This window comes from Gymnoscopelus microlampas (assembly GCF_963454915.1).
Source record: "Gymnoscopelus microlampas genome assembly, chromosome: 11".
Classification (NCBI taxonomy): domain Eukaryota; kingdom Metazoa; phylum Chordata; class Actinopteri; order Myctophiformes; family Myctophidae; genus Gymnoscopelus; species Gymnoscopelus microlampas.
In genome coordinates, this window is record NC_139948.1 from 18,617,749 (window position 1) to 18,641,271 (window position 23,523).

Genomic DNA, 23,523 nt, shown 5'->3' on the forward strand with positions numbered 1-23,523 from the left:
TTTTTTTTTAGAATTGGTACAATCGGCCTCAGGTTAAATCATTAAGACCTGGAACGCATCTGTGTCACTTTAAGATTTCTTTGGCTATTCAAAAATAGCAGATCTACAAGCTCATAGCGCGGCACCGAGTGCCGCGCTACGAGCTTGTAGATCTGCTATTTTTGAAAAATCGTGGATTTTTTTTTTTTTTTTCAAAAAACTGTTGGGATTTAGAAAACATTTTTAGAATCGGCCTCAGGTCTTAAAGGGTTAATCATAATTATTCGTATGACAATTAATCGTCAAATAAATGTCATGACGCTGACAGCTAACTATACAGGCCCACCTCGCTGCTGTGTCCCTCCTGTATATTTAGCTCCGTTACGCGACGTGTTCCGACCTCCTCCAGGACATTAGCCACTAGCTAAATAAAGAAACGGCGGTGTCCGCACAGAGGAAAAGGGAGGCTCCGGGTCCTGAGGGGTGTGGGAGTGGATGACCGTACGTACTGTACAGTACGGCTCCAAGTCTTCCTGCCGTCCCAGAGCAGCAGCATGCAGCCAGTGGTGGAACAACTACTCGAATGTTTTACTTAAGTAAAAGTATCAACACTGCAATGTACTGTAGAAGTACTCTGTTACAAGTAATAGTCCGGAATCAAAAATGTGCTTGAGTAAAAGTGCAAAAGTATTGGTGTCAAAATGTACTTAAAGTGTAAAAGTACTCATTAGGCAGAATGTCCTATTTCAAGTTTTCAAATGTATAAAAATCTATTGAAAATAGCAGATCTACAAGCTCACAATGCGTCGCGATGCGACGCATTGTGAGCTTGTAGATGGGCTATTTTTAAATCGTCAAAATATGTATAGGGCTGAAGTGGTTAATGTATGTTTTGTGATAATAATTCAAATCTACAAAGTAACTAGTAACTAAAGTTTTCAAAAAAAAATAGTGAAGTAAAAGTACAATATTTGGATCCGAGATGTAGTGGAGTAGAAGTAAAAGTATTGGAAATTGGAAATACTCAAGTAAAGTACAAATACCTCAAAACTGTACTCAAGTACAGTACTTAAGTAAATGTACTTAGTTACTTTCCACCACTGCATGCAGCGCTGCCGTGCTGCATGGGACAAGAGTAGGTGGGGTGTGTGGAAAGGTCAGAGGTCAGCGCGCAGCTTCCATTGTCCTGCTCAGAGAGCCTGGAGAGAGCCTTGGGTCCCGGCCAACTCTTCCGGAGCTGGTTCCCTTCCCTTCCTCTCCCCTTCCCCTCCCCGGCCCGACCGACCCACCAACCAACCATGCAGTGTTCATTCCGTCGACTAAAGCTATGACGATAAAATGTCCGTCGACAACCTTTTCTCACTGTCGAAAACTAAACAGAAACTAAACAAAAACTAAGCTATGATGATTAAAACTATGACTAAACATATTGACAATTGCGTCAACAAATAAAAGGTACCGTAGACTATAATGCTAGGGAGGGACTAGTGTAGAAGAGATCCAGTAGACATTAAGACAAGTCCTCAAGCTCCAAAAATAGCCGATCTACAAGCTGCAAATCTACAAGCTTGTAGAAATACATTTTAGTAGACTAAATCAGCTGTAGATGTTGTCGACTAGAATCTTATGATATTAAGTCAACTAAAACTAGACTAAATCTAAATAGGACTGAAACTGAATTTTATTCAAAAGACTATGACTAAAATAAATCAAAACTTGTCGTCACAATGAACACTGCAACCAACCAACCAACCAACCAACCAACCAACCAACCAACCAACCAACCAACCAACCAGGCCGTCCCTCTCCCCCCCCCCCCCCCCCTTCCCGAATCCACCGGCGGCGACCCCTCCAATCACATGCTTCCATTCTCTGGCAATGATGACCCCCTTTTTCCTTCCTGTCCCAGCAACAAAAAAAAAACATGGAGTCACGTGTTAAAGAACAGCGTCAGTTAAATCCCTCGTGACTTGTACAGTGGCCAGGCGACAGCAGCACAGCAGCAGCAGCAGCACAGGAGCAATGCCCTCTGCAGCCAGTGTGTCTGTCTGTGTCTGTATGTTCAGCCCAGGCTTCATATCGCGCAGCAGCAGCAGCAGAGGAGCATGCACTGTCTGTCTGTCTGTCTGTATGTTCAGCCCAGGCTTCACATCGCGCAGCAGCAGCAGAGGAGCATGCAACGCAGCCCGCTGTGTCTGTCTGTCTGTCTGTCTGTCTGTCTGTCTGTCTGTCTGTATGTTCAGCCTAGGCTTCATATTGGTGCTGGATGATTCTCTGGAGCTCTCCATCGTGTTTGTGCCTGTGGTGGTCAGTCCGGGGGCGGGGCAGCTAGGACCCGTCACGGTCCAGGTATTTTGTCAGGTTGGCTGTAAATTCAGGGCTTGTTTAGGAAAAAAAGGTGCCGCAACTATCGATTGTTTTCTTATTATGTTTTCTATTAATCGAATAATCGATTTGATCAAATATTTTTTAGAAAGCTTAAGAAATAGGGATCGATTATTAATCGATTATTTTTAATCCACCAATTCGATTAGTTCGATTAACTATTGTACCCCCTGAACCCATTGAAGCGCCTGTGTCGTATTATTTTTTTGCGTTGGCTATTCAAAAATAGCAGATCTACAAGCTCACAGCGCGTCACTTCGTGCCGCGCTGCGAGCTTGTAGATCTGCTATTTTTGATTTTTTTTCTTTTTCAATCTTGAAAGTGTGAGAACCACTGGTTTCGAAGGGCATTTGTAGGATCGGCCTCAAGCTCTTATGTGAGGAACTCCCCTGACATATAACACGATATTAAACATATCCATGTTGTATTGCTGTCTCCTTCCAGGAGGTGTGCAGCGAGCTGCGGCCGCGTCTCTGTGTGATCCAGAGAGGGAGCAGCGGTTATGGCTTCAACCTGCACAGCGAGAAGGCCCGTCCCGGACAGTACATCCGAGCTGTGGACGAGGACTCGCCGGCAGAGAGGTCGGGCCTCCAGCCCCGGGACAGGATACTACAGGTCAGTTATAGGTTCTCAAAACGTGGGGGGTCCGAGGACGACTCCCTTATAGGGGTTCTCAAGTGACTGCCAAGCAGGGAGGCATTGGATCCCATTTTTATAGGGACGACTCGGCTGGGGATTGAACCGCGACCCCCCCAATCTCAGGGCAGACCTCTTTATGGGGGTCCCTCCCTGGCACAAAATATTTCAAGGGTTTAGGGTTAGAGTCAAAATACATGGGGGTCCTTGCCATCAAAATGTTAGAGAGCCACAGGTGCAGGTAACCTCAGTACTGGCATAACGTTCCAGCATGCAGTTCAGCATAGCGTAGAAATGAAGGCACAATTATAAATATTATTCGCATAGTACACACCAAAATCCTGAGGCCAAAAGAAAACGGAGGCTGGTACAGTATATGCTTATTTTAGAGTGACTTGTGCACACTTTATATTGAGGTCATAAACTTGAAAAGATTTCATCTGCTAACAGTGCTTCCTAGTGGTAGAGTGGTAGTAGTTCAGTGGTGGAAAAAGTACTGCATTTCTTTACTTGAGTATCAATAGACCAATTATTTGTTTACCAACATTGAGACTGGATGCACAGGTGATTGTTTCACACAATCAATTCTCAACCTGTTGTTTTGGGGTGCGCTGGTTTCAGCACACCCCAACCCCCTCTTGTGTGTTGGCTGGTGAGGCGTGTCCTAGCGAGACCTGACAGAATGGGTTTCATTACGCGCATACGGGTTGCATGCATACTGGTTCTTATCAGTGTGACGTCGTCTGTTAAGGGGTCTATACCAATATGTAGAAATACTCTGTCCAGTATTAAAAAATGTCTTGAGCAAAAGTACAAAATTATTGGCATCAAAATGTACTCAAAGTACCAAAAGTAAAACTATTTACTAATCATGCAGAATATCCCATTTCACAAGTTTTTAAAATGTATGAAAATCCTTTGAGAACAAATTATGAAAAAAACACAAAAAGTTAGATTATGGATATAAGATGTTTCTGCCCGACAGCAACGATATGCTAATAAGACAACGTAAAAAAAAAAAAGGTTTCCCGAGTGTAAAAAAACAACAACTAGTGTTTCTGTTTCTCCTAATTCTTTTCAAATCATTCAGCATTTCATCGCCGTCGGGCAGAAACCTTGTATCTTCTACTTTTTATATTTTGTTAAAAAAAAAAAAATTAATGCCCTACTTTATCGTACAAGAGTGTCGTAAAAAAGTAGTGAAAATAGCCAATCTACAAGCTCACAAAGCCTCGCGAATCAAGACGCCAGGCTATTTTCACTCATTTAAAATATTTTTGAAATAATAATAATTAAAAAAAGGAATGGTTTTAGACATACAAGATTTACACCTGACAGCAACGACTAGTTTTATGTTCCGTGGCGTACCAGGTGGGTGGGATGTGTCTCCCAGGATTATCCTAAAGTGAATTTAGTACACTTGTTTCACAAACAATTTTTTTATTGGTTGTGAGTAAATAACCCTTTATTCTTCGTTTTTCTTCTAAATCCTAACAGTTTTCTGAAACACTTATGTTGCTATAAAGGCCTTTGCAGAGAGGGTGCGATTTTTCGCACAGAAAAAACGGACAATATCATTTTTTTAAAGAACACATGGTTCTCTATGACCTCATGCACACCGGCTCTGAATTTGGACCCCCAAAAATTATATGTATTTGGCCGCCGACCCCCATCTGAAAATATTTTGTTCCAAGGACCCCCAGAAGCAAAGATTTAATTTAAAAATGTATATTCAAAGATTTGCACAAATTGTCACGATTTCTCAAAAATGTCAGATCTTCGTGACACGCTATGACCTTGTAGATCTGTTATTTTGTAATAGACAAAGTGTAAAATAATGCCTTTTAGCTAAAATCTAAAATGACATGCTTTCCCGTTTTTAATGGGTTAGTATACTCTTTCTGTGGTTGACAGATTACCTGTAAGTCCTAACACAGTGAAACCACACCCAGTCAGAGCAGAGAGACTATAGAACAAACATCTCCCTGTTTGCTCTGCCATACCCTGTACTCAGAGCTTCAGAAGTGCTCAGACTCGGGCAGTTAAGAGGAATGTTATTTCAACTAACAGTGGCTTTGAGGGGTTTTGTGTATAGAGCTGTTACTGGGAGTTAGACTAGCTTATAGACTGGGGATAATCAGCTTTGGTATACTGGCCTGAAAGTCTGCTTGCACTGCCAGCCTCTGTCCAGCCTCTGTCCAGGAGAGTGAGTGAGTGTGTGTGTGTGTGTGTGTGTGTGTGTGTGTGTGTGTGTGTGTGTGTGTGTGTGTGTGTGTGTGTGTGTGTGTGTGTGTGTGTGTGTGTGTGTGTGTGTGTGTGTGTGTGTGTGTGTGTGTGTGTGTGTGTGTGTGTGTGTGTGTGTGTGTGTGTGTGTGTGTGTGTGTGTGTGTGTGTGTGTGTGTGTGTGCGTGCGTGCGTGCGTGCGTGCGTGCGTGCGTGCGTGCGTGCGTGCGTGCGTGCGTGCGTGTCAGGCCTTCCAGTAATTCCATGTATCACATTTGGTATTCAACAAGTTAAAATGGCAGATCTACAAGCTCACAATGCGTTGTGAGCTTGTATATCGGGTATTTTCACTACTTCTCATTTTTTCTTCAAATTTATTAGATTTTTATTTGTTTGTTTTTAAATTGGAAAAATGTTACGAATTTTGGGGAGGGAAAAATATTTTGAAAAAAAAAAATATTTTATTTTTTAATGTAGGAAATCAAAGAAATTCTGTTAATATAAAATGGGATTTTATGCAGCCAGGACCCTTGACTTAAGTCCGGATAAACCGCTCTATGTGTGATTTGACGCGGTGATTGTCCGGTGAATTTACATTCAACGTGGACGTGTTGATGACGCTTATATTGTCGACAGGTGGAGCCTCCCCTTCTTCCCGAGATGTTTGGAGACAGAGAGAACTGAAAACTAGTATAATCATACATTTTATTAGCGTTGGAATATTCATTTCACCGATCAAACATAAACGTCTCTTTACTACTGCAGTAGCCTAATTGTAGACAACGAGCAGTGTACACTTGGCTGTATCGCAGATGAGGGATGATTCTTCCGTACCCGAGTACTTAGGTGCGCTGTGGACTATGGGGCTTTGGGAGATAGAGATGTCATGTGGCAGAGGAAGAGTCAGAGTTTAGAGCGAATAATAAACTTTGAGTGTGTTCCTGACGTTGTCTTGCGTTGTAATAATAACAGAGCAACAATACACAACCAAAGCAGTGTGCGCTGACGGTCTTTGAAACATCGCAATGTAACGTTGTCTGCAATTATCGCATGACAGTGACGTCACTGACGGATCTTTGGTATCCTATAAGCAGCCTCTCTAGCATATTATGCCATTGAATGTACCGTGTCGCATAACAGTGACGTCACAGACCAATCCTTGGTATCTTTATCCTTGTCCTCAATAGCAGCAGCGCTCGCTACACATATGTTTTCAGTTTTTGTTTTTTTCATGCTCGCGCTACTCAAACACTAGCAGGATTATTATTTCATGTTAAAGTAGAACTATCAGAAGGTATAACCCAGGTAAAATAACGTGTCACTCATGTGATATATAAATGATATATGATTAGCAGTCCACTTCCTTCTTTTGGTACGGATGGCTTTCACATTGCAGCGTTCCGTACCCGAGTACGCATGAATCATACTCCAGACCACCACTCCAGCCGTACTCGGGTACGGTGTTCCGAACTCCGGTACGGAACGCAGCCTTCACACTAATCACAACATCTGGCAAGTGGTCCCGGTTCCGCACCCGGGACCATAGTCCGAATTCACCCTTGTTCAGAGAGTGCATGGGCGAGGAGCAGTATGACACAGGCGGCATAAACAGCAGGGAGCACAGATGAGAAGAAAAGGGAGTAGAAGAGACATAAAGAATAGTAAGGTGCATTCACCTGTCAAATCAATCAGAGCTTCAGCTATTTCGGCATTTTTTGGGGTATAAATTGGGGCTTAAAGGGGTATTTCACTTTAAAACACTTCTGGTGTCATTTTTATGTCTACTCTGGATTTTATGTGCACCCCCCAGATTTGCAAATACCATCACCATCAAAGTTGCTCAATTCAATATTTAGATACTTCATAATCATTTAATGCGTCTAATCGGATGAAAGTTGTGAGCTATTAGATTTTTTTTTTTATCACCTATCGAGCTTGTAGATCTGCTATTCTCAAAAGAATCTAGGAAAAAAATCTGAAACATTTGGAATATTTTAACAACACAAATCTAGTTCCAAACGGGTTCCTGGCACAAAATATTTTAGACAAATATTAATTTGTGTTGTCCTTGCCAGGAAAATGTTTGCGAACCCACTGGTTTAAGCAACATTTTAGGAAGCCCAAAATAATCAACTTCACTTTAGAAAAACAAGCCCAAAGTCACTTATAATAAGCAGACATGGCAACACTGAGTAGAGAGCCTGGGGGGCTCACGGGGGCTCCATAGCGGGGTGAGGGCCTCACAGATACCCCCCCCCCCCACCCCCACAGAGGAGCGGGGCTTTGTGCTGAGCGGACACCCATTGTTACCGCTGTTACTGCCCAAGATGCTATTGTCTGGCTTCCTCTCTGGAATTGGCTTTAGACGTTCACGCCCACTCTGTGTCCCCACACATAATAGTAGAATTTGAGAAATAGACATTGTGAGGAACCGTTTTCCTGGTCCTCCTTATTTTTGCTTTATCGTATTTTTTTTTTTTTGGAGATTCAGTTTGTGGTTAGGATTAGCATTAGCCATTAAGATTTTACCTTTAGGGGTTGGGGTTAGAGTTTTCCCCTACTTTAAACTTTAGTTGTGCGGTGATATCATCGCGAATAGCCGATCTACAAGCTCACAAAGCGCCGCATCGCGAGTGGCTTGTAGATCTGCTGTTCTTCTGCTGTTTTCCCGTCTATTTTCAGCCATTTCCAATGCTGCCATAAAGTTTGTGTGCGTGGGCCGTGGGCGTGTGCGTGCGTGTGCGTGCACGCGCGCGTGTGTGTGTGTGTGTGTTCGTGAGAGAGAGAGTGCGTGTACATGTGTGCGCGTACAGGATATCCTGTTTCAGCAGCCAGTGATAATATTAAGCAAGGAATCCTGGACAGTGATAAACAACTTTGTCCACTACTGCTACTACTGCTGTTGTGGAACAATGGCGGACGGACACCGCTCGATCCGCCTTCTCCAAAATAGCTGCTGATTTAACCACTTAAACCCAGTGGTGTAAAGTAACTAAGTACATTTTACTCAGTACTGTTCTTAAGAAAAATGTTGAGGTATTTTTACTTTGCTTGAGTATGTACAATGTGCAATACTTTTACTTCTACTCCACTACATCTCAGAGACAAATATTTTTACTCCACTACAATGTACGATCTACAAGCTCATGCGACCCGTTCGGCTTGTAGATCGGCTATTTGCACACGCCACAGTTGTACGGCGACGACAATGTATAAAATAGGGCTTGAGTGGTTAATCAGACTAATCAGATTAGTCGATTATAAAAATTATATTCGAATTTTTTGTTTGTGTCGATTCATTAATAAAAAGAAAAAATCACACCCAGTGTGAAGTGGGCGGTGTGTGGTCATCACAACATGACTCACTTAAAAAAAAGGATGGATGACTTTTTTTTAAGTCCATACTGCTATTCATTGGGCTGCACATGTGTCATGTGTTTCGCTAGCCAATCACAGTCCTGAATTTGCAAAGTCAGCCAATCACATTACAGCTAGTGGTGATGACACTTGCTGTAATGTGATTGGCTGACTTTGCAAAAGTATAGATTTTCATTGTGGAAGGGTTAGGGGTGTAGATTGCGTTGTAGACTATTGGCCAATCACGGTGCAGGATTGGTCAGTGTCCAAAACTCACTTATAGGGGGCGGTTACACCGCCCCAAAAATACATATACCATATCTTATTATCTATATCTCCTAACCTTTGTTCTGTCAGGACAACTCGTGAATGGATAAAGACAACTTATGAAGGGATAAGATTGGCGATGAATTGGATCTGCTTTTAGGTACTCTGATAAAGCACATCTCCCAACCATAGGGACTCCGAATCCCCCGTACATAAACAGCAGATCCAAAGCGACAGGTGGCAGCTGGGGTGGTGGAGGGTGAGCAGCAATTTTCGCAAGACAGCCGTGACAGCAGCAGCAATAGCATGAGCGCTGCAAAAAGCAAGCTGGATGAGAAGTGCAAACTTCCAGCTTAACCCATTAAGACTTTTTTGAGATAAAAAAGCATTGTTTTACACTTTAGCTATTCAAAAATAGCAGATATACAAGCTCATAGCGCGGCACCGAGTGCCGCGCTACGAGCTTGTATATCTGCTATTTTTGAAAAATTGTGAAAATGTGCGCAAATCTTTGAATATATATAGTTTTAAAGCAAACATTTTTAACTCAAATCTTTGCTTCTGGGGGTCCCTGGAACAAAATATTTTGAGGTGGGGTTGGCGGCCAAATACATATCATTCTGGGGGTCCTTGACACGAAAAAGTTTGAAAACCACTGATGTAGAAACATACGTTTTTCAGAATACTGTTGGGATTTAGAAGACATTTGTAGAATCGGCTTCAGGTCTTAAAGGGCTGAATAGAGCGGTAACCTTTGTGTTGTCTACAGGTGATGTGTCTCCTAACCTTTGTGTCGTCTACAGGTGATGTGTCTCCTAACCTTTGTGTTGTCTACAGGTGATGTCTCTCCTAACCTTTGTGTTGTCTACAGGTGATGTGTCTCCTAACCTTTGTGTTGTCTACAGGTGATGTCTCTCCTAACCTTTGTGTTGTCTACAGGTGATGTGTCTCCTAACCTTTGTGTTGTCTACAGGTGATGTGTCTCCTAACCTTTGTGTTGTCTACAGGTGATGTCTCTCCTAACCTTTGTGTTGTCTACAGGTGATGTGTCTCCTAACCTTTGTGTCGTCTACAGGTGATGTGTCTCCTAACCTTTGTGTTGTCTACAGGTGATGTGTCTCCTAACCTTTGTGTTGTCTACAGGTGATGTGTCTCCTAACCTTTGTGTCGTCTACAGGTGAACGGCGTGTCAGTTGAAGGGAGGAACCATTCAGACGTGGTGGCGGCCATTAAGTCGGGCGGCGACGAAACGCGGCTCCTGGTGGTGGACCCCGAGACAGACGCCTTCTTCAAGAGGTGCCGAGTGGCCCCCGCCCTGGACCACCTCACTGGTGAGACAGACAGCCTATTGGCCAGGGCTTCCCAAACTGACCATGCCAAGGACACCCAAGTTAGCCCTATAGCCTCTGGCTGCGGTTTTGCAAAATGGCTTAAAAAAAGACAGAAAGAAAGAAAATTGCCAATCTACAAGCTCTGCACCGCGTTGGAGCTTGTAAATCAGCTATTCGCGGTATTTCCTAATTTCTAAATTAGACCACACCGCAAGTTGAGAATGCATGCCCTGCCCGCCGTTGATAGCCATACCCGTTGTACCCGTCTGTCTGTGTCTGTTTTATACCTACTATATACTATACTAGAGGTTCAGGCCGATACGCGGCCCTCACACCTACGTTGCAGCGCCGATCTGACTGATATGCCCTCATATGGAGATCTCTGCATCTGTCAGTTCAGTTAGACACTTTTGTCGGGAATAACCATTTATTGCAATGCTATTGCATTCAGTTTGGCGACTCTGCTCCTGTGATAATACAGATTATCTGTGCAAGCATGACACAGAATATCTGAGCTCACAGACCCCCCAGAAGCAGAGCATAAGATACAAGAGTTTATTGCATAACATGAACCCTTTTAGGGCATCGAGTAGCATCGAATGGGTTAAAGTAAAATAGCAGCTCTACAAGCTCACAACGTGTCACAAATGTAGATATGCTATTTTACGCCCTGTGCAACGCCAGCGAGCGACTAAGTATTAAATCAGGCTTATTAGCCTCCTTTATGGCTCTCACTCTGAGCTGTGTGAGACGTGGTGGGGCCTCTCTCTCCTCATCCTCCTCCATGTTACTCCTTCTGCTGTTTGGTTCCCACTGCAGCGGTAAACACCAGGAAATTAAAAGTCTGTCTGTCTCTCTCTCTCTCTCTCTCTCTCTCTCTCTCTCTCTCTCTCTCTCTGCCAAAGTACACAGACAGGAGACAGAGCTGGCTGTCTTCCTGCCCCCCCCCCCATGTTTATAGATCAGTGGTTCTCAAACTCTTTGAATGTATTTAAATGAGCACCATAACTCAAATGTACAAATGGAACCAAAATGGATTGATTTTTTGTATCCGTAATACAACAGGAAACCTCTAGGGGGAGCCCCTGGTCTTTGATTTGGCTGCCTCGTTTCAGAGCAGTAAGTTAGTAACACTGGCCAGTCCTCAGGGAGGGGTCGTGGCTGGACACTGTAACAAAGTGTCTCATAACCCACATGAGGCCCATTCTACCCCCCCAAAATGATATGCATTTGGCAGCAGGACCCACCCCCCCCGCCCATCTGAAATGTGATTTGTGGACTGTGAACGTCAGCTGTTTTCCGTGAGCGAGACAGTGCTATATGGCAATTTTTTTGGGCTGTAGGGGTGTAACGGTTATTTACAATCTATAATTTAGGCATTTAGCAGACACTTTTAATCCATTAAGACCTGAGGCGATTCTTTAAAAAAAAGTTTTTTTGAAAAAAATTTAAAACGTTTTTTTTTCAAGATTTTTTAAAAATAGCCAAAGAAATCTTAAGTGACACAGATGCGTTCCAGGCCTTAATGGGTTAATCCAGAGCGATTTACGGTAAGCAATGTAAACACACATACATAATGATATTAAATTATTAATAATACATACAATTTATGTAGCGCTTTTCTGAGTACTCAAAGTCGCTTTACTAAACAGAAAACTAAATAAAAACAACTTTATTAGGAAAAACTAGGTTAAAAAGATAAAAACGATATAAGTAAAGGTAAAAAAAAAAGGGGATTAGGTAGGGAATGCATGTCTGAAAAGGTGTATTTCCAATTTTCAATCATCTCCGCTACACCTCAGATGCAAATATTGTACTTTTACTCCACTACAATGATTTGATAATTACTAATAATTACTAGGTACTTTGTAGATTTTGATTATTATTACAAAACATACATTAACCACTTCCAGCCCTATTATCTACAAGTTGTGAGCTTGCAGATCTGCTATTTTCAAAGGATTTGTATACATCTTATACATTTGAAAACTTGTGAAATGGGACCTTCTGCAAAATAAGTACTTTTTGGTACTTTAAGTACATTTTGACGTCAATACTTTTGTACTTTTACTCAAGTAAATTTTGAATACCGAACTTAACCGTACCGTAACATACTATTTCTACAATTGGTTATGGATACTTAACCTAAGTAAACCACGTGAGTACTTCTTCCATCACTGGGGCCTTGTAGGTGGTGATTAGCATTTTGAAATCTATTCTGTGCTTGACTGGGAGCCAGTGGAGGTCACGGAGGACTGGAGTGATGTGGTCCCTGGATCGGGTTCTGGGAGCAGGCGGGCGGAACATCAAATGCATAGAGACAGTGTAGAGCCTCAGTAATCTACGATCATAGGTAAACCAAGAACCTAGCTAGCATCAGTCTTAACAGTATAATATAAAAAAATACAGTATAATATCAACACATGATTATCAATTTAATTTATTACAAGCTCACAATAAGGCCTGTTGTGAGCTTGTAGATCTGCTACTTCTGCACAACACAATTCAGTTGTACAAAGTATGAAGTAGGGTTTAAAGGAGTAGTTTACTCAAAACTTTACTTATTGTGTCCGCCATGCCGAAGGCATGGCCGAGACTATGCAGTCGGCCCTGTCCGTCTGTCCGTCCGTGTGTGTGTCCGTCCGTCTGCGAGCAGCTAATCTCCGGCACCGTTGGCCCGATCGCAGCGAAAATGTGCACAGACACTCCCTGGATGCCAGAATCTGCCCCGAATCTTTCAGATCGGCATGTTGTAGCGCCACCAGGAGGCCGAGTTTTGCAAAACACATGTTTTCAGATTCAGATTCTGTCCAAAAATCTCCCAAATCTGTACACATTATCTCTATAATCATGTGACGACGACCTTTGACCCCGTAGTGTTAGACGCCATCTATGAACCCCACAACATCGCCGTGGCAACGACCATCTTCGCTGTCGGCAAGTACGCCCCGGTTCCTGAGAGACTTTCTAGAGAAAGCGGAACGCCACTTCTTCGCCGGTTTCAACGCGCGTTACTACGTGTTTACCGACCGGCCGGACGAGGTCCCTTCCGCCAAGATGGGCGCCGGGTGAGAGCTGGTCGTCAGGTCCGCGCCGGGGTCGAACCGCTGGCAAGAGATTTCAGCTGGCCGGATGAAACATATCCAGGCTTTAATAGAAACGGAGCTACTATACGAGGCCACGCTGACTACATCTTCTGTTTGGACCGAGACTCTGGGGCAACTGGTCGCCGTAATGCCCCCATGGTTCTACACCACCGAGCGCAGCAGGCCTATATGGCCCCTTACCAAGGTGACTTCTACTACCTGGCCGCGGTATTTAGGGGACTGGCTAGACTGACTGATGTTATTATTATTATTATTTTAACATGCATGTACAGTATTTTTTGGGTCTTTTGGGATTTTATTTATAGATGTTAACAGTAGAGACAGGAAACAGGTGGAGAGAGATGGGGAGAGACATGCAGCAAACTAAGCTCATCCGGAACGGGATAATGAGACTAATTCATTTAGTTGATTATAAAATATATATTTTTTTAAGTGTGTCAGTTTGTTGAGATATATATTATATACTGTATAAAAAGATGATAATAAAATCATCCTTCAATGTTATTTGATTCATCGAAAAAGTATACTATAGAATAATCACTACAAAAATAATCAAACGTTTCAGACCGGACTGTAAGCTCCCTGGTTCCATATTTGGCCTCCAGTCCAGAAAGAGACAAAAAAAAAGCCCCAAAAAAGCCTGTCTGGGGAGACATTCCATTGAGATGCCCAGGTAACGCTCTGAACTTCAGTAGTGTAACGTAACTAAGTACAGTGCATGTACTCAAGTACTGTACTTAAGTACAATGTTGAGGTACTTTTACTTTACTGGAGTATTTCCAATACTTTTCTATACTTTTACTTGTACCCCACTACACCTCAGAGACAAATATTGTACTTTGACTCCCCTACAATTATTTGAAAACTTACTAGTTACTAGTTACTTCATAGATTTTAATTATTATTATAAAACATACATTACACACTTTAGCGATGTCACGATGCGATGCATTGTGAGCTTGTATATCTGCTATTTTCAAAAAATATATATAAATTTTTATTTTTTATTTGAAAACTTGTGAAATGGGACATTCTGCATAATGAATACTTTTACTTTTGTACTTTTAGTATATTTTGTTACCAATGCTTTTGTACTTTTACTCAAGTCAATTTTGATTACCGGACTTGTAAGGGCACCGCCCCACCGCACTTTTATTTTACCTCTGGGGTGGAATCTGCCAATGCTTTGTCAGGGCGCGCTCCCACCAAAACATGGTCGGGTAGCGCTAAACGCAGGTTGTGCGCGGCCACATTTTTTTGCAGCCAGCGGATTCTAAAAAAACGGGAGTGACGCACCTGTCACTCACTTTCAGGACCCTCCCCGTAGCCCGCACCGCCTTCTGCCTTGAGCACCATGGTGCTTCCTGAGTCTTGGGACGGTCCACCTTCGACTCACCCGATTGGACAGAGAAGGAAAATCAGCTCCTGCCTCCAGCAGTTTTATGCTTCAAATGGACAAGTCGTGTAGAGCGGATAAACGCACGGTCTGCGCGACAGGCGGAAAGATCAGCTCTTGCGTGAATCCACACATTTACATTGACAAAGCATTGGCAGATTCCACCCCAGAGGTAAAATAAAAGTGCGGTGGGACCGTGCCTTAACAGTGTTTCTGTACTGCAATATTAAAATGTGAGTACTTTTTCCACCACTGCTGCAGAGGGTACCTGAGTACAGTGACTCTTAACAATGTGTTTGTGTGTGTATGTTAAGTTAACATACACACACAAACACACACACACACACACACACACACACACACACACACACACACACACACACACACACACACACACACACACGTGCGCACTGCCTCACTGGTCAGCACCTTTGTTTGGTTTCCAAGGCGCTGGCTCTCGAGTGGCCTCTCAGTCCCAGTGCTGGAGCTGTATATTTGGGAGTGGAGAGGCTCTTCTCAAAGTCAGGGCGCGCGCACACACACACACACACACACACACACACACACACACACACACACACACACACACACACACACACACAGAGAGAGTAGCTGAGGACCTTACGGAGGACACGGCTCTCAGAATAGACACACTAGAGTGTAGGGTAGGGGCCAAAGGAAGGGCTGTGTAACTAAGAGGCATAAAAACACACCGACCGGCAAAGGGAAAACATTCACAGTGAGTCATACGGATGGAAGGTAAGAAATGTGTCGGTCCTCTTTGATGATCAGTGGTGGAAGAAGTATACTCACATTTTTTACTTGAGTAAAAGTATCGATACTGCAATGTAGAAATACTCTGTTACAAGTAAAAGTCCGGAATTCTAAATTTACTTGAGTAAAAGTAATAAAGTGTTGGTGTCAAAATGTACTTAAAGTACCAAAAGTAGACAGTGCTCATTATGCAGAATGTCCCGTTTCACAAGTTTTCAAATGTATAAAAATCTTTTGAAAATAGCCGATCTACAAGCTCACAATGTGTCGCATTGCGACGCATTGTGAGCTTGTAGATCGGCTATTTTCAAATGGCCGAAATGTATATAGGGCTGAAGTGGTTGATGTATGTTTTGTAATAATGAAAATCTGCAGCAAAGTAAAAAATACCTCAAAATTGTACTTAAGTACAGTACTTGAGTAAATGCACATAGTTACTTTACACCGCTGATGAAGTATGCTGTGGCAGTGGCTCTCATAGCGGTGTTCCCGCCTCCAAATACCAATTTGGGGGATCCTTGACGTGAAAACGTTTGAGAACCGCCACTGTATACGACAGTGCTTCTCAAACCTTTTCATGTCAAGGACCCCCAAATGAATGTGTATTCGGGCAGACCCCCCCCATTAGAAAATGTTTCGTGCCAGGGAGCGCCAGTAGAGAAAATTTGCGTTAAAAGCAAAATTCATAATACTTTCTAGATGAATTTCCTTTTAAAAACAATTGACGTGCTGTGAGCTTGTATATCTGCTATTTTTGAATAGCCAACATAAACAAAATATGGATAAAGTGGTAAAAAGGGGTCCCCCCAAGGACCCCTGAGGGACCCCCACTTTGAGATCCACTGCTGTACACTAGACTAAAGCGTCTCCCCAATCGAGAGAACCTCTCAAAGTGGAGACTCGCGTTCGAGATCATTTCTTTTGCTCTGTGCGCAAATCATCATCATCATCATGGACTATTGGATCAGTCTGGACACAGAGAGTACAGGGCCTCCTGTGGTGAGGCTGAGTTATCCAGTGGACCAGGTTTCTTAAACTAACGCCGAGGCCCAACTGTCAGAGAAACATGTGAACGCATGGCAGAGGAGAACCCTCTCTGCCAGGTTGTGAATAATAGATGAGGCTCTTTACACATAGCTGCGCTATGTAACAGAGTAGATAGAGAGGCATTGGTGGAATGAAAGCGGAGCCGCGGAGAAGGGGGACTCCTTGATCTAAGTGTGAGCGAACGGAGCATTTCTGCTCCGCTGGGTTCTGAAGGTTACTGTACTGTACCACAGCAAAGAAACACTGGAGGGGACCAGAATGAGACGGCTAAGCTTCGGTCTGGTGTAGTACATACGGTAGTGTTGGCGGCGTTGTCGTTGGGCCAGGTTATTCGGGTAATAATAATGACCGATCCTCTTATGCCGCGTTCACACTGGGCAGATACAAAGATACACAGGCTAGCATTCTTTTGGTCAATGTAGGCCCCGGCGACATGAGGATACCGAGACTACTTGTTACATCAGACGTTTGTTGCTGCTATGAAAGCTACGACGGCTACAAAGCTACGAAAAAAAAGTCGAGCCGGTTTCAACTTCAGATATAAGTGCAAAGCTACAAATATGCTTTGGCGTTTGCCTTGTGTCTTTTTGTATGCGTCAGCGCGAACGCAGCTGGAGTGTTCTCTCTGGTTTTGGGCGTTTTAAGTGTGTGACTGATGGGTGTGTTTGGTGTGTTTTGCAGGTCCGCTGCCCGAGCCAGTCATCAACGGAGACATGGAGGACAAGGTAAGAACTCACTCACGTTCAGCAGCACACCCGTCTCTCTGTCGGGGTGGAAATCTCATAACGCCCAACACTGTTGCTTTCCAGGATTCCAATTCTAAAAGTAGCAGATCGACAAGCTCGAAACGCGTCGGATCTGCTACTTTTGATGCTTTTTGTGTTACGCCGTAGTGTGATCAAGTAGGGCGTTAATTTCCGAAAAAGTTAAAAGTTAAAATATGGAGATAAGAGGTTTCTGTGAGACACAGTGAGAGAGAGAGACAGAATGAACAATAACAGCACTCTTAAGGTTAAGCACAATCATTTTTTTTCCCTCTGAAATAGACGATCTACAAGCTCTAGTCTAGATCAACTATTTCTGGAAAATGTTCAGAGTCAGCCGATCTACAAGTTCACAACGCGTGGATGTAGATCGGCTATTTTAAAAGTATTAAAGCAATGCCTAAGAAGTTATAAGGCATAAGGCGCCGCGCAAGGTAGGGCCCCAGGTATTCTGTTATCCTGTCTGTCTGTCTGTCTGTCTGTCTGTCTGTCTGCGTGTGGCATCACGACACATTGTGAGCTTGTGAGTATCAAAGTATTATCAAAGTATAAACTAGAGTTAGAGAGGTTAAACTGATTTCGATGCTATTTTAATTAATTAATTAATTAATTAATCAAAATGTTAATTTAGCTGGAACCTCCTCAAAGACCCCTGGGGGTCCCCGGACCCCACTGCTCTGAGGTGGCATGTCTTCCTGGGCGATAGAGTGCAGGTCAACCATAGTTCAGGCCAGTAGTGTAAAGTAACTAAGAGCATTTACTCAAGTTAGGTATTTTTTACTTTACTGGAGTATTTCCAATTTTCAGCACTTTTACTCCACTACATCTCAGAGGCAAATATTATACGTTTACTCCACTACAATTATTTGAAAACTTGAGTTAGGGCAAGGCCACACCGCACTTTTGTTCTACCTATGGGGCGGAATCTGCCAATGCTTTTCAATGGGAATGGCGTGGTTTGATGGTCTTGCTCATCTTTCTGTGTGTCGTGCACACCTTGCGTTTATATGCGCTCTATACGCCTTGTCTATTTGAAGCAGATAAATGCTTTGCTTCTGTGCAGTTAGCAGTTTGTCTATAGACTAAACACCCTCAGGTCAAATACAGAGGCTCTTGCCATCAATTCTCTGGGGTTTGTTTGTTTTAAACTGCGTCTCGTTCCAGATAGGCGGGGTTTATAACACTGCAGACCAGTGGTGGAAAGTAACTAAGTACATTTACTCTTACAATTTTGAGATACTTTTACTTTGCCGGAGTATATCCAATTTTCAATACTTTTACTTCTACTCCACTACATCTCAGAGGCAATATTTCTTTTTACTCCACTACAATTATTTGAAAACTTTAGTTACTAGTTACTTTGTAGATTTGAATTATTATTACGAAACATAAATTACCCACTTCAGCCCTATTTAAACTTTGGCTATTTTCAAAAGATGTTAATACATTTTATACATATGTCGGGAAGAAACCAGCTGCTGTATCTCCATTTTTCAACTTAAAAAAATATATAAATCAGTGCTATTGGACACCCTTTACGTCTGTGTGTGGGTTTTACAAATATTGAACCAATGAAAAGTATTACAAAAGCGCTTCTGACTAAATCTCCTAACTCCATTGAATCCTCAAACTGTTGGACAAACCACCTAACTCCAACCGTGGAGTTAGGTGGTTCCCCCATTGATTAGAATGACGAAGCCATTAGCTACATTAGACCATTAACCACATTAATGGTCAAAAACCTCCTAACTCCACTTGAGCTGTATTTGGGTAAATTGATGGATAAAGCAGTGGTTCTCAAACTTTTTCATGTCAAGGACCCCTAAATTGACACTTATTACCCCACGGACCCCCATTTGAAAAGATATGCCAGGGACCCCAAAAAGAGAAGATGTTTACAGCTCTCTTGCAGTGATTCTCAACCATTTTAATTTCAAGGACCCCCAGTTTAACATGCATTAGGCTACGGACCCCATTTAATGGCATTTATAACTCTGGGACCCCAATTCATATTGTAAAATCAATGTTAATTTAACTCTGAGAGTGTACAAATGGAACCAAATGGATCCGTTAGGGTCCATTTGGTTCCATTTGTACACTCTCAGAGTTACAGACCCATAAGGGTCCATTTGGTTCCTGTCCATCATTTAGCTGGGTACCCCCTGGATCCCCCTCAATACCCCTGGGGGTCCCCGGACCCCACTTTGAGAACCATGGGGATAAAGGACACATTCAACTATCTGACAATGTATAAAGTCATCATACCAACTTTGATGAGGCAGTATTACTGTATGTTGTTCTAAAAACATGTTTTTTTCTTTTACTTTCCTGAAAAGTTAATATTTTGGACGTATCATGTTTCTGCCTGATAGCAGAGATATGATGATACCTTGTGAAACGGGACATTCTGCATAATGAGTACTTTTACTTTTGGTACTAAGTATATGTTGGTGCCAATACTTTTGTACTTTCACTCAAGTACATTTTGATTACCCGACCTTTACTTGTAACGGAGCGTTTCTACATTGCAGTAGTGATACTTTTACTCAAGTAAAGAAATTGAGTACTTCTTCCACCACCGGCTGCAGGTCATCAATCACAGAAAAGTTTTGACGTTCAAAACCAAACCCACTTATTGTCTGGTGTTTGTATGGTCCAACTATACAGCGTGTGAGGAACTTAGTGCTACTAGCAGGTTTGAAACTAAATTGTTTGAGAAATTGTGACTCAAACCTTTATTGCGAATTACATGCAAACTCTTATTTAACAGGACTGTGACTATTTCTGTGCTCGGGGATTGTTTAGTTTAGATATATACTGAAATTGAAAAATAAAAAAACATAATATGCAACAACAAAAAAACAGGGCTGCAACTATTGTTTATTTTCTTAGTGATTATTCGGTCGATTGCTTTTTCGATTTATCGAATAATCAAGGAGCACGTTTTTAATAATTAGTGACTATAGCCAATATATAAACAGATGAAGTGGTTAAAATTATTGTAAGGCTACATTAACTATACTTTTGCTGGGACTTTTGCTGGGGAGTGACCCCAGTGCTTTTACTGTATGATGGCATTAGAGCAGAGGAATGCGATCACAAACTGTGAGGCTTGAAGGCTCACACCGAGTGTGAAGCGGCTAGGGAGAATTGAGCTGCTTCATGTTAATCCTGGAAAGGTATTTAGCTGTAATCCTTATGGGAGCGCACTCAGCTACTTTTACTGTAGATCTTACGCACACGCACACGCACACACACACACACACACACACTTGTATTACTTTGTTACTATACGTATGAGTAGCACAGCTTTGGTAACTAAGGGACTGATCGATTTTTATTGGAAGGTTCCTCTGGAGCAAAATAGGGGAGGGCCATGCTTTTTTTTTAAATTTAGGTCATTTTATACTTCCAAAATATTTTTTTTAATTGCGGAAATAGCTGATCAAGCTTACAACCACGAAGTGACGCGTTGTTGGAAACTATTACGACACTTAAGAAACGTGATCACATTACACCCATCTTAGCTGCACTTCACTGGTTACCTGTTTCATTCAGAATAGATTTTAAGATTTTACTTATTTACTTAAGATAACTTTTAAAGCCCGGCAGGGACTGGCCCCCAGCTACATCAAAGACTTGCTGCCTCCCCCTATGAACCCACGCTGGGCAAGACCTGGGCTGTTGGTTGTCTAGGCGGAAGCGGTTGAATTTGGCGGAAGTACCGCCCAAGGAAATGACGTTGATGCTTTACAAATCTGTTGACATTCTCCGTGAATGAAACGAGTGTTGTGATTGGTCAAAAAAGATAGTTTCCGGGGGAAACACGTACGACGGAAGTCCTGTCCCTCTCGCTGGTTTACAGGTCGTGACCAGGCTCTTCTCTTCACAGATGAGTCCCCACGTCCCACCTCATTACCTGGGGCGATCAGGCTTTCGCAGTCCGGCACCCAAAGCTTTGGAATGCCCTGCTCTGTGGACCTGAGGCTCGCAAAATCAGTGTCTTCCTTTAAACCAGGGGTTCTCAAACTTTTTTATACCGCGACCCCATATTATGATTTTTTTTGGGGGCATTTGCATTGCATTGAGCACAGTCCCCTTCACGTTGGTGGAGCCTTTAAAAAGAAATTGGATAATTTTTTTGGTTGCCAATGCGCGACCCCAACGGCACCCTCCCGTGACCCCTTTTTGGTTCGCGACCCATAGTTTGAGAACCGCTGCAGTGATTTAATCCATCAAGACCGTGAATCTGTGTCATTTTAAGATTTCTTTGGCGATTCAAAAATAGCAGATCTACAAGCTCATAGCGCTGCACCGAGCTTGTATATCTGCTATTTTTGCGTAAAATCACTTCTAAAAACCTACTTTTATGCTAAGGCATGTCACTTTGTGCCGCGCTATGAGCTTAATTTATGAAAAAACACAAGAAGTTACCGGGAGCTGACCGTAAGGTGTGGCGCTCCACCTCAGCCATCCATCTCCCAGGTCTAGTGCCTTGTAAGGGGGATACAGTAGACGTCCTCGTCGCTCAGGCTGATACTGACAATAAGTCACTTGGATCTACTTAACGTCTATCTCAACATCTAGTCTCCGGTCCACTGCGGCTCCCTGCAGCTCAGGGCGCGTTGCCAGGTATGTTAAATGAAGCCCGATCCAGCCTAAGGCCAGCTACAGTAGCCTGTACATGATGTCACGTGAAGTGAAGAAAAGGTTATTGTTGCGTAGCATGTGTTCACATCGAAGGCTGTAGGGCAGTGGTTCTCAAACGTTTTCTAGCCAAGGACCCCCACATTGTGATGTATTTGGCCAAAGACCCCCCCCCATCTGAAAAGGTTTTGTGTCAGGGACCTCCCCCCAGGAGAGAAGATTTATGTTAAAGAAATTTAAAATAATAAAAAAAGAAATTGAACATTTCCAATATTTAAAAAAAAAGAAAATCGTGACGCGCTGCAAGCTTGTACATCCGCTATTTTTTAATAGCCAACGTATAAGTGGATAAAGTGGTCAAAATGATTGTGGCGCTATATTACTTTTGCTGGGGACCCCCCTGGAAGCCCCTGGAAGCTCACAACGAGCTTGTAGATCTGCTATGTTTGGCAAAGAGGTATACATACTGTAGGTGTAGAGGAAAAAAAGAGCAGACCTAATTCAAAATACATAGTTATATAGAGGGGGTCCCTGCTTCATCGCTCTCTCGGCTAGGGGGTCCCTGGCCTGAAAACGTTGAAGACCCCTGACCTAAGGCCAGCTACAGTACATCATGTCACAGTGAAGGTGCAGACAGCATGGTGTAACATGGTACGCTGTAGGGGTGAAGGGTCAGACACCGGGTCACCGTGAGGTGGGAGGATTGTGACTTTGCGGGTCAAGCTGGCTTATGTTCACCAAAGCCCCTTTCCCTCTCTGAGCTGCACCGACTTTCTTTCATTCAACTAGGCCTGCAGCTATCCAGTGTTTTCTTGCCGATTTTTCTATTGATTACTTTTTTGATTTAGTTGAATAATCAAGAGCAGTTTTTTAAATATATATTTATATATATATTTTGAGTATGTCAATGAATCGATTAATAACTTAAGTGTTATGTTACAATTTCTCATGCAAAAAAATTGTGAAAATAGTTGATCTACAAAGCTCACAAGGGAAATTGTAGGTGTACGGTGTCACAGGGACCAGGGGTGTTATTCTCAGTCAACAGGGTTCATTTGTAGTGGTGGAAAAAGTACCAAAAATGTATCATGCATCCTACCTGTATCATGCATCATACCTTTTCAAGTATCAATGCATCAAAATATACTTAAAGTACCAAAATTAAAAGTACTCATTAAGTTCTCAAAATGAATGAAAATGTTTTGAAAATAGCAGATCTACAAGCTGAGCTTGTATGAAATATATAGGGTAAGTAACTAGTGCATGTAACTAAAGTTTTCAAATAATTAGTAGTGGAGTAAAAAGTACAATATTTGCCTCTGAGATGTAGTGGAGTAGAAGTAAAGGTATTGAATATTGGAAATACTCCAGTAAAGTAAAAAAAAATACTTCAAAATTGAAATGTTACTTTCCACCACTGTTTTCCTCCCAGTGGTTCAAGGACTCTGGGAAGAGTTACAGACCTGTAAGGATCCATTTGCAACCTCCTCAAAGTCCCTGCCTGACTGGACCCCACTTTGAAAACCATTGGTTTAGACCACTCTGGTCTAAACCAATTATTTGATCCCCAAAACACTTTTAGTATCTACTGGTGAAGCCACTGTACATTG

At 42.6% G+C, this 23,523-nt stretch overlaps 1 protein-coding gene across 1 annotated transcript in view; it reads left to right on the plus strand.

Moving 5' to 3' along the window:
* The window catches only part of nherf1b (NHERF family PDZ scaffold protein 1b), a 67,258-nt gene that overhangs the window by 39,858 nt on the left and 3,877 nt on the right, over nt 1–23,523 (plus strand). The window contains exons 3-5 of the mRNA XM_084072571.1: nt 2,809–2,979; nt 10,025–10,178; nt 17,184–17,227. Coding sequence (XP_083928697.1) covers nt 2,809–2,979; nt 10,025–10,178; nt 17,184–17,227 — 369 coding nt within the window. The remainder of the gene's footprint in view (nt 1–2,808; nt 2,980–10,024; nt 10,179–17,183; nt 17,228–23,523) is intronic.